General features: G+C 38.6%; 2 protein-coding genes across 2 annotated transcripts; both read right to left on the bottom strand.

Moving 5' to 3' along the window:
- Positions 1-646: 646 nt before the first annotated feature.
- On the bottom strand, positions 647-5754 carry cdc45 (CDC45 cell division cycle 45 homolog). Its single transcript, XM_079358417.1, has 18 exons — positions 5546-5754; positions 5340-5399; positions 4430-4522; positions 4196-4333; positions 3858-4004; positions 3708-3766; positions 3568-3616; positions 3339-3400; positions 3117-3167; positions 2898-3017; positions 2655-2786; positions 2442-2540; positions 2187-2348; positions 1903-2041; positions 1724-1807; positions 1525-1643; positions 1219-1295; positions 647-1002 (listed from the first exon to the last, which is right to left on the bottom strand). Exons 1-18 carry the CDS (start codon positions 5594-5596, stop codon positions 938-940), a joined length of 1707 nt encoding a protein of 568 aa, XP_079214543.1. The 5' UTR covers positions 5597-5754; the 3' UTR covers positions 647-937.
- A 736-nt stretch (positions 5755-6490) lies between these two features.
- Positions 6491-13791, bottom strand: plpp5 (phospholipid phosphatase 5). Its single transcript, XM_079352137.1, has 8 exons — positions 13630-13791; positions 12220-12365; positions 11999-12107; positions 10808-10898; positions 10646-10709; positions 10421-10545; positions 9947-10117; positions 6491-9494 (listed from the first exon to the last, which is right to left on the bottom strand). The coding sequence occupies exons 2-8, from the start codon at positions 12288-12290 to the stop codon at positions 9325-9327; spliced, it is 801 nt and encodes a 266-aa protein (XP_079208263.1). The 5' UTR covers positions 12291-12365; positions 13630-13791; the 3' UTR covers positions 6491-9324.
- Positions 13792-14401: the final 610 nt, after the last annotated feature.

Consider the following 14401-nt stretch of genomic DNA (forward strand, 5'->3'; position numbering starts at 1 on the left):
TTTTGTCACATCAACCAGTGATGGCTCTTAAAGGGATACTTCACCCATTTACATGAAGCTTTGTATCATTAGAAACATGGTAGTAGTGTTGAATGGTCGTGAATCCAGCCTTCATTTTGCCCTGAGACGAGAAAAATGTGTTTTTCTTTGCTTGAAAGTTTTCTTCATGTGATGCAAAAAGCGTCATATTGCATATTTCACGTTTCTCACATTTCCACCAAATCATCTTCTTTAAGAAGGTGAGATATGATCATCCCTCAGAAAGGTTTGTGTCCATTTCAACTTGTATTGCATATAGTCATGTGAGTAGTTTGATGTTTTTCATTAGGAGATCTCTTCTACTCAGAGTCACTGATTAATGGTTAGAGCACCTAAAAAAATGGACAATGTTAAGAAATTGAAATGAGCACATCATAAACAACTTTGCAAAAATCTTTGACAGCAAGCATCTGCCATGGGATTTCCTATTGAGCCTAGCTAAAACGAACAAAGTTAAGAAGGAATAAGATTGCTGCGGATATTATCAGTTTAAAGATGGTAGGCTGATTCATAAATTCACATTATGAAAGTCACTTCCATCATTTCAAAGCTCTGACATTGAACTATGAGTAACAACAAACTGTTGCAAACTACATGACAGGATGAAGAAGTCAAATACTTTGATTTATTAAACATGTTAAAACAGTGTTAAAATGTGATGAAACACTTACATACATGGACAGGATAAAAAGACAGAGCTAAAGAACATCTAAAAGATAAGACTTTCATACATTTACAAAGACTGTACAATAATATACACATAAAAACAATTCAAACTCTGTTTCGGTCTGTTGGGACTGACTAGTTTTGGTCATGTATGACGTGAAGTGTGGAGAGCAGAAGCACCGACGCTGTTCCAGAGACAAAAGAAGAACTCTGCCTCGAAACTGATTCGTTCTCACGACAGCAGAGTGATGAGTGCATCCAGAAACTTGCTCCTGTCCTCCATCTTCAGCTCAATGACTGCACAGAAAAAGGAAAACTGGTCAGAATGAAAACACCTCAGGTAGCCCTGAACACATCTGTGAGTCTGTTTAGTAAGTAGCTCTAGTAGAAATGAAGACAAGGCTGCCACCTTGTGTCTGAGCAGAGAAGTACAACCTACCACATAAAGAAACATTTTTAAAAAAAGGACATAAAAAGACAACATCAACAAAAATAAATGACCAAATCTCTTACTTGAAGAGTCAAAGTGGTCATGAAGAGTTCTGGAGCTCGTGCTCTCTGCAGCTTTCTCAAACGCTCGACCAAAGAAACTGAAGATACAAAGAGAAGAGATGAGGAAATGAAACTGAAGGTAACACATTTAGACATATGAGAACAGCATCAAATCAATCACTTTATTGAAATGATTTTTGTTTTAGTCATTAGATAAAACAACATTTTCTCTGGGGTCAACTTCACAAATAGAAGGATTTTCTCTTTGTCTAAAATTGCAGCTCATAGTTTATGGAAATATATCAATTTCTGTGTACAAAGTCTTACTTCTTTTTGTCAGATGTTTCAGACTCAGGTGGGATTCCTACAACAATGACAGTTCCTTTCTCCACATCCTTTGGAGCAGCCATGATAAGAGGAAGCAGTTTGCAGCGCTTGTTCCTCGTCTACAAGGAAATAACAGCATGAATGAAAGAGTGAATATCAGGATCTTTTTCTGACAGTTTTAATTCAGTGTGATACTTACAGAATGGACAAAGGCCTTCAGGAGGTATTTGCTGAGCAGAGTCAAGGCCATGGGCTTAGAAAAGACCTTCACATCCGGTGTTCCCTACACACGAGACGGCGGGAGAAGGAAAGGATTGAGCGGACATACTGTATACTGTGAAGAGGAATCCACACAAACACGTGCACACACACTCATACCTCCATGAGGTAGCAGTAGAGGAAGGGTCCCTGAGACAAGATGAGGTTAGTACAGATGCAGCTGGCTACAGTTTGCTGGATCGCCATCAGCTTCTTTTTCGCCAGGTCAATGCCTGAATTCAGACGATCGAGGTTACTCCTGCGCAGAATGAAAGACACGAGCAGACTTCAAATGATTACAGTCTGATGAATAACTGAGATTTTATAGCTTTAAACCACTCGTCCTGAGGATATCCACACGTTCGAGCCTCGAGTTAAACTAACTTTAAGTTTGCACAACACACCTGGAAAGAGAGTCCAGTGCCTTGATGAAATTGTCGCCATCAGTCTCGTCTTTCTCAGTGCTCTCCAGCAAGGCAGCGGTAGCATGGACCATGTCACTGGCCAGGAAGCGGTTCTTAAAGCCAAAGTGAACCCCGAATGTCTGGATGCGGATGTCTTTCATACTGATAGAGGGTGAAAAATAAAATAAATGATTGTATTCAAGTGTAGGAGCAAGAGAAAACCTTCTTTGTTTCTGCAGTTTTAAAGATTTATACCCGTATTTATTTGATGACTCCTCAATGACATCCCTTAGGTTCTCTTTGATTGACATGTCCATGGAGTTGAATTTCTGTCTCACTTGCTTTAGAGGGAGTCTGTTATTAAGAAAGGAGATACAGCTTTATTTCAAGTCCACTTAAAATGAGTTGTACTCTTGCTGAAAGATGCTGCACTTGTAAGGTAAAAGAATCCTTTTCTAGGCACTTCACCCCATGTCAGCTAGGAACTCCTGGAGTTTCTTTTGGCCATTTAACGTCCAAAGCTTGAAGTTGCATGATGTATAACATGAATTACAGATACTCTCGTACAGGGACCAATGCTGGTAGAGGGTTAGACGGAGGCTGAAGCCAAGATTTAAGGAACAGTTGAAGAAGAAAAGAGCAACAGTGTTTAAATGAGGGATTCGTGATGTAAACACCTGCTGTGATAACTCGTCAAATAACTTAGGATACTCGTATTCAAAGGAAATCCTCATGCAGTCGATGGAAAGAGAGTTCTCCTCATCCTCATTTCGGTGGTTGTGGCGGGAAACATGACGCTGCATTGTGGCGATGTCCGTTATATACTTCATACTGAAAATACAGCAGACAGGCAAGAATAGATGTGCAACATCAGACCAACAACATCCAGCAAAAACACAGCAATTACATCTTATATTAGGGCATTCTTACTGTGTGATTTTATCATTAACTGACTGGTCTGTCAGGCCAATGACTGCCCACCTGAAAAGAAAAAAAAAAGTCAGTTTAAATCAAAAAGTCTGCACAGTGAATTTCCACAATCTATATATATATATATATATATATATATATATATATATATATATATATATATATATATATATATATATATATATATATATAAAGAGAACAAGGATATATCAGATATATTACCAAAGCATGTCTTTGGTGTCTTTAGTCAACACCCATGCCAGCTCAAAAATCATCATGGCAGCCTGACAAAGAAAATAGAACACACAGTCATGATTTCATTTAGGAACAATAATAACAAAATCCTGAGTGAGTTGATAGAAATAAAGAATATGTTTAATTTAAAACCTTTATAATGTGTACTCATCTTTGATTTCAAGACATGACTAAAAAGAAAAAGAATAATACTCACAGAAGTCCCATGATATTCATACTGCTCATAGTCAAACAAGATTTCCCTCCTGAAAATGGAGTCAAACGTTAGCGTCATAAAGAAACATGATGTCTATAATCCAAACATCATTATTACATCTACTTTACTGAACATGTTACCTTCGAGCCTCCCACTCCCTCTTCGCTCTCTGTCTTTCAATTCTCCTCTCGACTGCCCCCTGTAATAACAAACACACGCACAATCACAGGTCAAGTCGACACACTGCGGATTCATTTCCGTTTTGAATTCTTGTCCCATTGAACACATACTTCATCAAATCTCCTGCGTTTCCCAGACGGCTCTGTGCCTTCATCGCTCTCATTTCCAGAGTCATCTCCCTCCTCTTCGTCATCTCTAAAGATGTCGTCGTATGAGGGCACACCGAGGTCATCATCCTGTTTAATCAGCAGCTTTATCTGTGAATGCGAAGGCAAGGGTTGTAAGAAGAATCGCTTTAGTGACCGCATGAAAGAACAGATATGTGATTAAACATTATGTATCCCTAACAAACTTCAAGAAACTGTTTTTGAAACACAGACGGTGCAGCGGGTTGAGAACTAAAATATTAATTGTTTATATTGATTGAACTGAATTCATTCATCATCACCTGGGTGTCATTGTAGACATTAATAACATCTACAGGCCGGTGAGTGTCACAGATGAAGAAGATGGCGTCGTCATCTGGCTGAAGCATCTCGAGAAGGTCAACATTTGCCCCACAGTTGATGAGGACAAAGTACTTAAACTAAGGGACATCAAAGAATGACATTTCGTTAGCAGTGAAAACGATGTTCTGCCTTCGTTACGTCAAGCAGGACGCTAATGTTGGATTTGAGCTTACCTGCTCCTTGTGTTCAAGGAAGGCAGTACCGAGGTCCTGCCAGCCTGTAACTGGCACAAGTGTGTACTGGACCTGGTCACAGTGGAACAGAGCCTGGTAGAGACAAAAAAATAAAAACAACTTTCAGTTTCAGCAATGATTCTCTTATTTACTCCTCATTAGTCTCACTGACAAAGTAAGGCACAGTAACGATGAATGAACATGTAGAACCTATACATGCAAATATGAAAGGATTGTAATAATAGACATTAAGTTGATCTTTTAACTATGAATCAACAAGGTAAACAACCTGTGAATATGACATCATCCTAGAAATGTAACTACCCAACGAAACAACACTGTAGATCAGTGATTCTGAAAGTGGGCTTTCAGGACCCTCAGGGGTCCACAAACTATAGTTTGAGGGTCCGCAGAATAATTTATAAAAAATTGTAAACATGTGCTTGATTATTAAAAAAGCATATCTACAAACTGGGACCTCTTGTACTAATAAAATCAGCTATTTAGTCCAATACTAAGATTAACTCTGATCACTGTGACACGTCTGTCACTTCATAGTCACAAAGAAAAGAAAAAAAAAACTCAGAATAAAACTTTTCTCAAAGTTTATAAAATAAACTACTCTGGAAAGTATAAATGTTAATTCCATAATAGCAAAGTACTCCATAGTACATGAATATATTGTATTGATATACTCAGATCAACATAATGAGAGAATCCCTGCTGTAGAGTATTTAATACTAATATTAACAATAATGTGACTGAAGCACATAACAATGAGGGAACACACTAGCAGAGCAGATTCAATATATTTCAATACAAATGTAGGTCACTGAATGAGATCTTCTTAAAGGACAGGACAGAGGTTTACTGAGCTAATGTTTGCTAACAGATTATTATTATTTCTTACCTGCAGTATTTTACAGGCACACAGGGCGTCGATGTCTGACGCCACCAAGAGAGCCACTCTCTGAAAGCAAAGTGTGCAAAAACAATACTTCATTTAGGTCTAAACAGCTGACTTACAGTGGTAAGTAACCTCTAGTATCATTAGCAAACAGTTGTTCATGGAGTAAAGTAAGCTAACTTGGTGTGACAGCTAACTCGACCACGTACCTGGTTTGCAACGACTTCATAAAACTCCTTCCGTATGTCCGTGATAAACATCCTTAAAACTGTCGACTAAACACGTTTACAATTAAATACTATGGCACTGAAGTCGCATGAACGGCCGTGTATTTTTGGTTTGCTGTCAAACAAGGAGCTTTTTCTTCTGCGTTCCTTGTTGGAAATGTGGCGCCAAATCCACACGTCACTCCCAACCAATCACTGCGAGGAGATTGATGTACGTCACTCACAGTAGACCACGCCCACAAAAAACCCCAAAGTCGCTCTCACAAAAAGAACCAGGGAAGTCTGTACAAATACAGTTATGGTACAGAGAAATTTGCATTTTTTTTTATTCTTAGTCATATCGGGGGGGGGGGGGGGGGGGGGGGGGGGCTTCTAAATCTTGTTTCGGGTTTATTATATACGTCTGTCTGTCTCTGGTGAACTCAAGTAGTTATATTATATGCTTTATCATTTAGATGTTTTTGCAACTTTTTAATCAGGCTTATGGAAACCCATTTCTGCCACTGTGATGAAAAAAAAGATCATTATTATTAACATTAAGTCATTATGTTGAGCCACTATCTCATTTTATTGAGCTACTAAGTCATTATATTGAGCTACTAAGTCATTTTATTGAGATACTAAGTCATTATATTGAGCTACTAAGTCATTATATTGAGCTACTAAGTCATTATATTGAGATACTAAGTCATTATATTGAGATACTAAGTCATTATATTGAGAAACTAAGTCATTATAATGACTTACAGGACCGTTTTTTAATCACAGTAAAATAAAGTCTGCACACACCTTTAGCTGTAACAGCTTCATAATTCTACTAAATCATTTGTAGTTCACTTTTTTTTCTTGTTGATAAGGGATCATCATCTTAACAGAATCTGTTGTCTTGACAGTACAATAAACAATGACTGCTGACTCACAGAAAAATAAGCAAAAAACAGCGTATATTGTAATATTATGTAGAAACATCTTGTGTCACAAAAGTCATTAAACGCATCACAACATGTACAATCAGGAAACTGTATCAGCATGAACTGCTACTATGTGCTCCTGCAAGCCAAGGCAAATCATGATGACATCAATGAAGCAGACAAGCAATTGTGTGTATAATCCCTTGACATGACAGTATATCTGAAGGAGATCTGATGCAGTTACATGTGCATAATGTGTGGTGGGGTTGAAGTATTGAAGGAAATATTGTGTACTTTATGTGTGAAACATGCAGAATCGTCTTTATAAAAATGCAGCAAACTGATGAACATTTCATTTGTTGTTTGGCTAAGACCTGTGTGCCCTAAAAACATGTTGACTACTTTCAAGACATAAAATAATCACATTTAAGGTAAACACATATTCAAAAGTCAAGTAAACTCTTACATGCCCCCAAATCAAGACTACACTTTGAACTGTACACCATCACAGAAACCTGTTTAAGATTGGCAGTCGAGTTAAACATGATTCAACCTTAAAAACTTCACATTTTAATCCACCAACAAATAAAGTATGAAAAGAACTTAAAAGATTTTTTTAGAGGTTCAGAGAGGCTGCATGCCAAATTGTTCACAAAGTGTCTGAAGAAGTGTAAATGATAACCAATGCAAAGATTGGAAACAAATTTGTTTCCACAACATGACAGTGAACATATACTGTAACGTGCAGCATATACTTCATTTACTATCTAAAAGCAATAACGTAATGTAGTAAACAAAGGCACAAATTCTTCATTTTTTTCTGCCAAGTTTGGTCTTTAAAGCGCTGTGACACAGCTAATTTGAGCTCGACGAGCAAAAAGTGCTTTTTTTGACCCTGCAAAACTTTGGCTGGTTTCACACTAAAAACTGAAACATAAGTCGTCTGTTTTCTTTTATTCCAACTTGAAAAACAGTCACATCTGAGTAAAACTTCTTTTTTTCCAATGAAAAAGCATTAATGATGCATTAAGTGCGCACACAAAATAGTAATTAAATAACTTACTGAAGTGTTAATTCCTAAATGAAACAAACCAAAAATAAAAAGTGAACGAAAGTATCAGCAGGATAGAAAACCTAACCAGCAAGAACACTGGGAGGCTAGCACCATCACCTGGAGAGGTTACATAAAGCATGGCCTCGGAACAGTAATTCAAAGCAGACCTTTAATGAGCCTGAGACCACTGAAACATGCATCTGATAGTTCTGTACTGTCATGTTAACTTGTGATCAGCTGTGTGCTGACCACTCACTGCTTTGTTGTGATGATCAGTGATGATGATAAGCTGCTACATTACGGCATTTACAGAGGACTAGGCACACAATATGAACCTTTTCAAAATATTTATCAATCTGTGAATGAAAATACTTTCACTGTATGAGAGGAAGACAGAAAGAAATGAGCAGACTTTCAAAGAGCCAGTACATGAAGCTTAATGAGTCGTTTTCTTTAACCTATTTTACGTTTCTATGCACAATGAGAATACATAAATGTTGATATGACAGAGGTAAAGTAAAATCATGGGACCGCTATCCCCTTAAAAGATCAATCTAATGATATCATGTACTTTTCATTTGTTTCCCTCATTATTGTCAATAATTCCACGAAAGACCAAAACCAAGAATGAACTCCTCCTACTTTATATGTACATGATTGGACTTTGAATAAATATTTGAAGCTTTGAACCTCATCTCAGTCTTCTTCTCATTGAGTGGCATCATGCAGATATCTACATGAAAACATTCATTCTTTGGCTGTCCTTATAGTTGATGCCTTGAATGGTTCAGTCAGGTGTTAAACTGTCTCTCGTTGTGGCTCATGTGATAACACCTGACTCTGCTTCCCTCTCTGAGGAAAACTTTGAGCTGCTGTTCAAATTGTCTCAATCATTAAAAGTAGACCCTTTACATCCAGGCTGAAACTGATGATTATAATGCTGTCTTATGTCATGACTTCCTTCAATATCAGGCGATTAATTAATATTAGTATGTTTCAGAAAAGTCAGAAAATCATATCACGTTTTTTCTGTTTTCCTGCTGACAGTCCAACATTTATATATTCTCTTTAATAAAAGCAGCGCTTACTCGAGGAGCTCCAATCAACAGATTTTTTTTTAAACATACACAAAAACATTTTAAAAAAGTGTTGTGGATCCTTTAATAACCGAATGATTAGTTGCACAAGTGTTTGGACACCAGGTCAGGATCAGGGGGGAGAACAAACATCACCTGTATGTTTGTCTTCAAGAATGAACTCCTCTTTTGTCTCCTTGCATTTAAGAAAACCTTTCAGAAAACAGTGATGCCTACATGAAAAGTGTTTCACAGCAGCTGATCCAGAGATTGATGGGCAGTGGACTTTCAGTGCAAAGAGTTTACCTACATAACGGATGTTTTTAAAGTGATCAATAGGCACAATACACAGGTAAATGTCCTGATAATTACCAACCCTCCAATATTGATCAATTCTGTGAGTGTATATATAAGTTAAGGGTTTAAAACCCAACATCTCAGGTTGTTATTGTAGCTGTTGTTCAACCTCTTTGGATTGTTAAACTGGAGTTATAAACAGCTACAGTCAAGTCTCAGAAACCAGTCAGAAGAATAAAGTGTCCTTTAAGTTACAAAATCAAACCATGTGTCCCTTATCACCAAAAATAATATCCAACAATACGCTCACAATGATTGAGGATGAAACAATAAATATTCAGCCCTAAAGACAAAAACTAGAATAAGAAGGATTACCATGTAACCCAGTATTAACGACACCAGTATGATCCAGTTACAGATGTTCTACAGGGGCAGGATGTAGTTGGAGTTGGCCAGCTTGCGCTCCTGTGCGGCGGGAACAGTGTCTCTGTGACGGAGAGGTCTGTGGCAGTCTGGGTCCTGAAGAGGAGGGTAGTGCTGTCTGTAACACAGCCAGGCGAAGGCCATACCCAGCAGAGAACCCACCAACACATCTACGTGAAGAGAGAGAGAGAAAGCACGCACACACACACACACACACACACACAGATGAGGGTTTTGAGTCTGCAGCTGCACATTTAAGCTTTCTTATATCTCCTGCTCATGTGTCAATGTTACATTCTTTTTTAGGGGAAAAAAAAAATTCACACTGGATTTTAGGTTAAGTATCCCTCCTCTGTACTTCTTTGGAGGTGCAGCAGTCAAAGAGGTATTACAGGGGAGAGACGGGGTTGGCGTTGCACTGTGTGTGTGCAAGTCTTAACGGTATTAATGTGAAACTAATATTAAGCTGTAGCGGAACTATGAATATCTGACAGCAGAGCTGCGTTTTGGCATGGTACACCTCTAAACCATCTCTTGCTCTCTGTCACAAAGTAATGCAAATGTTTTTTTTTTTTTTTTACATGAATCATTTTGCCATTTGAGACACTTCTGTGATTCTGACCTTGCCAGTGGTGTTTGTAGTCGCAGGTTCTGGAGAGGGCGATCACCGTTGCAATAAGTAGAGGAGTGAGGAAGGCACACAGCCGCCATGCTCTGCCTTGGCCTACTGTATTGAAGCAGCGCAGCTTTCCTGCGATGTACAACGCTGTGAATCCTAAACCTGCAAAGGCAACTACAACCACGAGAAAGGACAGAGAGGGTGATTTTTTTCCTTCTTTTTTTTTTACAGAAACAGAGAGAACTCACAGGAAATAAAAACTGCAAAGAAAGGACAGTGTTAGAAGTCAGAGAGGTGCTCTTTTGGAGTATCATAAGATGTTCAAACAACAAAGAGCCAGGAGGTTAAAATGCACTTCAATACATCTACTTGCACATCTCGTGCCCTCCTGCCCCACTTGGTGCATTTATTTCTCATATGCCTGCTGGTGAAAATGAAGCAGTTATTGAGGCACAGTTAACCATTAAAGGCTCTTACAGGAAGAGTGTCCACTCGGAAAGCTCTTTCTTCCCTCTATGACCACATCTGGGTCACCACTGCAGCGTAACTCCAGGTTCATCTGACCGTCCGGGAAACAGCGATAAAAGAAGTCTGGTCGTGGCCTGAGGCAGCGACAAACACAGAGAGGACACACTTAGGCTGTTATCTGCTGTAACACTGAGTTTCATAATCATCTGCAAGGCTGTTGTGAACCACTTTTACCTGCCAACAACAAGTTTAATGGCATTTGTAAAAACTCCGTTGAGCACCAGAGTCAGAGTGACAGCTGAAAAGAAACACAACGTATGAGTCAACTGAGGTAACCAATCGACATTAAGCATTTACTATGAACCATGGGACGTTTGTACGAAGCTTGCTTCTTACCTAGCGAAGCCTCCTTCAGATCGCCTCTCTCCGTCCTCTTCATGAAGGTGAACGCCAGGACTACAATCAACGGGGTGAAAACTGCCACACTCTGATGCAAAGCAAAAAAAGACCACAAGTATAACAACTGAATCCGCTTAATGCCTCATTATTGTTTGTCTTTAAGCAGTAATATACGTTTCACAAAAAAAAAAAAAAAAATATGTGCCACATTGTGACACAACAAAAAGCTCCTGACAGGCCCATTAGTTAATTTAAGATGCTTGGGTTGAGTCCATCCAGCTCATTGTGTTCACCACTGCACATATGGAGGATGCGACAGTATGGATGCAAACACAGGAACACTCTGTCAACTTCATTTGCTCTGTACACATTTCTACCCAGATATTGTCACACAACCGACAAAAAACTGCATGTTTAGCGACCAATATTGTCTGAGAATTAAAGTCAATAAACCGCTTATTGCCAACAGGCTCCAGACAGAAGGAGCTTTTTCTTTTCCAGCTTGTGTCTTACTTCTCAAGTAACAGTTCTGAGGTCAGATGTGTCAAATTGTAACATATAAACTACGTCTTCCTGTGCTGTGAATGACTCAATCAGTTAACCTCACACTGCAGAACGAGATCATTTCACTGTTTTCTTCTTAGTAGAGGACGCCAAGGCTCAAACTAATATTACAACGGTTGCCACAATAGTTCTTCTTGATCGGCTTCTTGCTAAATAAACTCTTCTTTAACTTGTTCTTCTTGTTAATGCTGCTAATTTGGAGCTTTGTGACACAATGACACTGAATATGTGGCAAACCTTAAAGAAGTGATGTCTGCTGCGGAAGACAGTCTCACTACATTTGTATTTTTATTTATTTTTTGTATATCCGACGTTAGTTTCTGACAGGGATGACTAAACTGACTAAACTAAATGGGGTGGCTGTCGCTCAGTTGGTAGAGTCGTCTTTAAGCCGGAAGGTCGAGGGTTCGATCCCCAGCGCCTGTGAGAATTGCTCTCCCTGCTGCATCACGAGTGTGTGAGTGTTACTTCTGACTGATGGTTAATATACATAGCAACCAGCTATCAGTGTGTGAATGGGTAGGTGTGACATGCGGTGTAAAAGCGCTTTGAGTAGTCAGAAGACTAGCAAAGCACGAGTCCATTATCCATTTACTAAACTGAAGACGACCAAACATGACTTACAAACATGAGCGATGTTGGGACGTGGTCTCGCTCCACACGATGGAATTTATACAACCACATCTCCTCAGGCTGGATCTCACGGAAGAAAGGCGGAAGTTGCTCTGTCACACTACACAAAGAGAGAGAGAATATTGTTTCTGTTTGCTTGCTCATCATTCAAATAAGGCTTGCCTTATAAATTATGGATCAATAAAACAACCATGCAAATGAGTCAAACTTACAGGAAGACAACCAACAGCGCCATCCTGACGGAAACCTCCGACAGGAGACCACGAAGCAGCCTCCTCTTCATCTTTTTTTTGTTTTTGGAACAGGACTTCAGTCAACAGCAAACATCATCACTCCATTTTATATCACTTAACTCGGCCTGGAAAGAGAAATGAAGAACTACGATCTCATTTGTGATGTGATTTCTGGTGTTTAGAGAAAAAGGAGTTTTCATTAGGTAGAGAAAAAAAAGGACATTTTATTAATTTGTGAACACTCAAAAAACATACTAACTTACTCAGCCTTATACAATCCTGATGGATTATCTGAGAAACTGAATCAACTGTTCCTGCTTTGTCTCCACAGTTTTTATATTCAAACATACCTAAACACCAAAACAGTTGCCAACATAGATTCTACCAAAGAGGTGTCTTTTTCACCAAACCTGTCCTGCAGCAACTTCCCGCAGATCAGGGTTTTTTTTTCTTTGGTTATGTTGTTGATGTAGTTCAGATACCTGAAAAGCCCAACTGATACTGGATTGGTTTCGACTGGATGTACCGTGCTGGTAAGATTTTAAAAAAAAAATCCAATGAGGGGTCAAACCAGCTTTTATTTGAATCAATCCCTGTCATCTGGTCATCACTTCGTGGGCTTCATTAATTTATCCCTTACTCCAATTTCTACACTCATTTCAGAATCTGTCGGCCAAATGTTATCTTCTGATAAAATTGTACCTCTGATTAAGATTTCCCCCCCTCCTCTTTTGATCGTTGCCTAAATGGGCTTTTGTTGTAATTAATATTGGATGAATTTGCAGTAAATGGTCTGTAAATGTAATTTCTTGATTAACTAACTTTGATATGTCTAAAAAAAAGATTGTGGCTGAATATGAACATGTATGTAGGAGTTTTGTGGAAACAAATCCAGTGTCGAATTACAGTCAATATTAACACTTTAAGTAACCTTAGGTAGATATATTTTTTCAACACCTCAACAGTTCAGGACTTTTTACATGTTTATAACAAGAAGATAAATGTAGATCTCCACCCTACACTGTGTCACCTCTGAGTAATACCTGGTATAAATTGTTGTTGTTTTAGCTGATATCTTGTTCTCTGTGTAATCTCTCAGTCTTGTCTGAAACTTGATACAAAGGCCAACATACTGCACCTGCACCTTTATGTGAATGTTATTCAGCTGGATACAACATTAAACACGTTATCTATACAGGCAATAAATGCACGCTCGTTTAAGTTAACACACAGAGCAAAACAAACAAGTTCACATGAACAACCTGAGTTGAAGAAACAAGCTGCACTGTGCACCAACACTATGCTATGCTAGCTAGCAACATCTGTACAAGAAGACATCTGGGCCATTTCCGCGATTACAAAAAAAAGTCTCACAAACCCGTCACTCACTTTAAACACGTGAAGTCTCTTTGTTTTTATCTCTTTATCCCCGTGTTTTCATGTTGCATTAAAATGAACCAGGCCTCCACATCTTCTGTCAGTGGCGAGGGTTGAAGAACATTTGTGGGGTTTACAGAGAAGCAGGGATGGAGGGGATGAGACGCGTCAGGCTAAAACGTAAACAACGGATACGTCCGGTTTATGGTTTTCAAAATAAGAGAGCGAATTTTGTATAAGTAAAGTACTTTACAGTTCCGCTTGTTATGATATTTTTTCGCAAAGTGAGACGCAACTCATTTAAAATAAAAGTCACGTTAATTTGACAATGTATACGTTTAAGACCGGACAGGACAGTTTGGCTTTTTAACACCATGCTTTATTGTGATGTATAAACAGGATACGGAGCTGGGCTGACTTTATCTAACTTGACATGAGGATGAGAGAAGCCACGTCACGTTAAAGGTTGCCACCTAGAGTTTAAAACAGTGAAGTTTGAACGACGTTGCTGTGGTTTTAAAAGGGGACTTTTTCATTTTGATGGTTTGACTACTTTTATTTGATTGAAAAGTGTGTAATAACATGAGAACAGAGAACAAACTCAATCACAGTATTGATCACAAGCTGTTCATCATGTAATCTGCTGCCGCTTTAAAGTTCTGCTGAACTTAAAGTCATAGTACTATATTTCCTTATTTTTGTAGCTTTTTTAAAAAAAAACAAATGCACAATATTTAGAAATCTGATGACAGGCAAAAATTAATATTTATAACGTGAGAAGTTC

Source organism: Symphodus melops (genome assembly GCF_947650265.1).
Source record: "Symphodus melops genome assembly, chromosome: 1".
NCBI lineage: Eukaryota > Metazoa > Chordata > Actinopteri > Labriformes > Labridae > Symphodus > Symphodus melops.

What these genes read in the sequence shown, in the direction of transcription:
- cdc45 (XM_079358417.1), bottom strand. Translation starts at nt 5,596, where the DNA reads ATGTTTATCACGGACATACGGAAGGAGTTTTATGAAGTCGTTGCAAAC. An exon ending in GTGCCTGTAAAATACTGCAG is followed by an intron (nt 4,523 to 5,339) that starts GTAAGAAATAAT and finishes TGTCTCTACCAG; the next exon opens with GCTCTGTTCCACTGTGACCA. An exon ending in GAGTCATCAAATAAATACGG is followed by an intron (nt 2,349 to 2,441) that starts GTATAAATCTTT and finishes ACCCTCTATCAG; the next exon opens with TATGAAAGACATCCGCATCC.
- plpp5 (XM_079352137.1), bottom strand. Translation starts at nt 12,290, where the DNA reads ATGAAGAGGAGGCTGCTTCGTGGTCTCCTGTCGGAGGTTTCCGTCAGG. An exon ending in GCGCTGTTGGTTGTCTTCCT is followed by an intron (nt 12,108 to 12,219) that starts GTAAGTTTGACT and finishes CTCTTTGTGTAG; the next exon opens with TGTGACAGAGCAACTTCCGC. An exon ending in TCTGAAGGAGGCTTCGCTAG is followed by an intron (nt 10,710 to 10,807) that starts GTAAGAAGCAAG and finishes GTTTCTTTTCAG; the next exon opens with CTGTCACTCTGACTCTGGTG.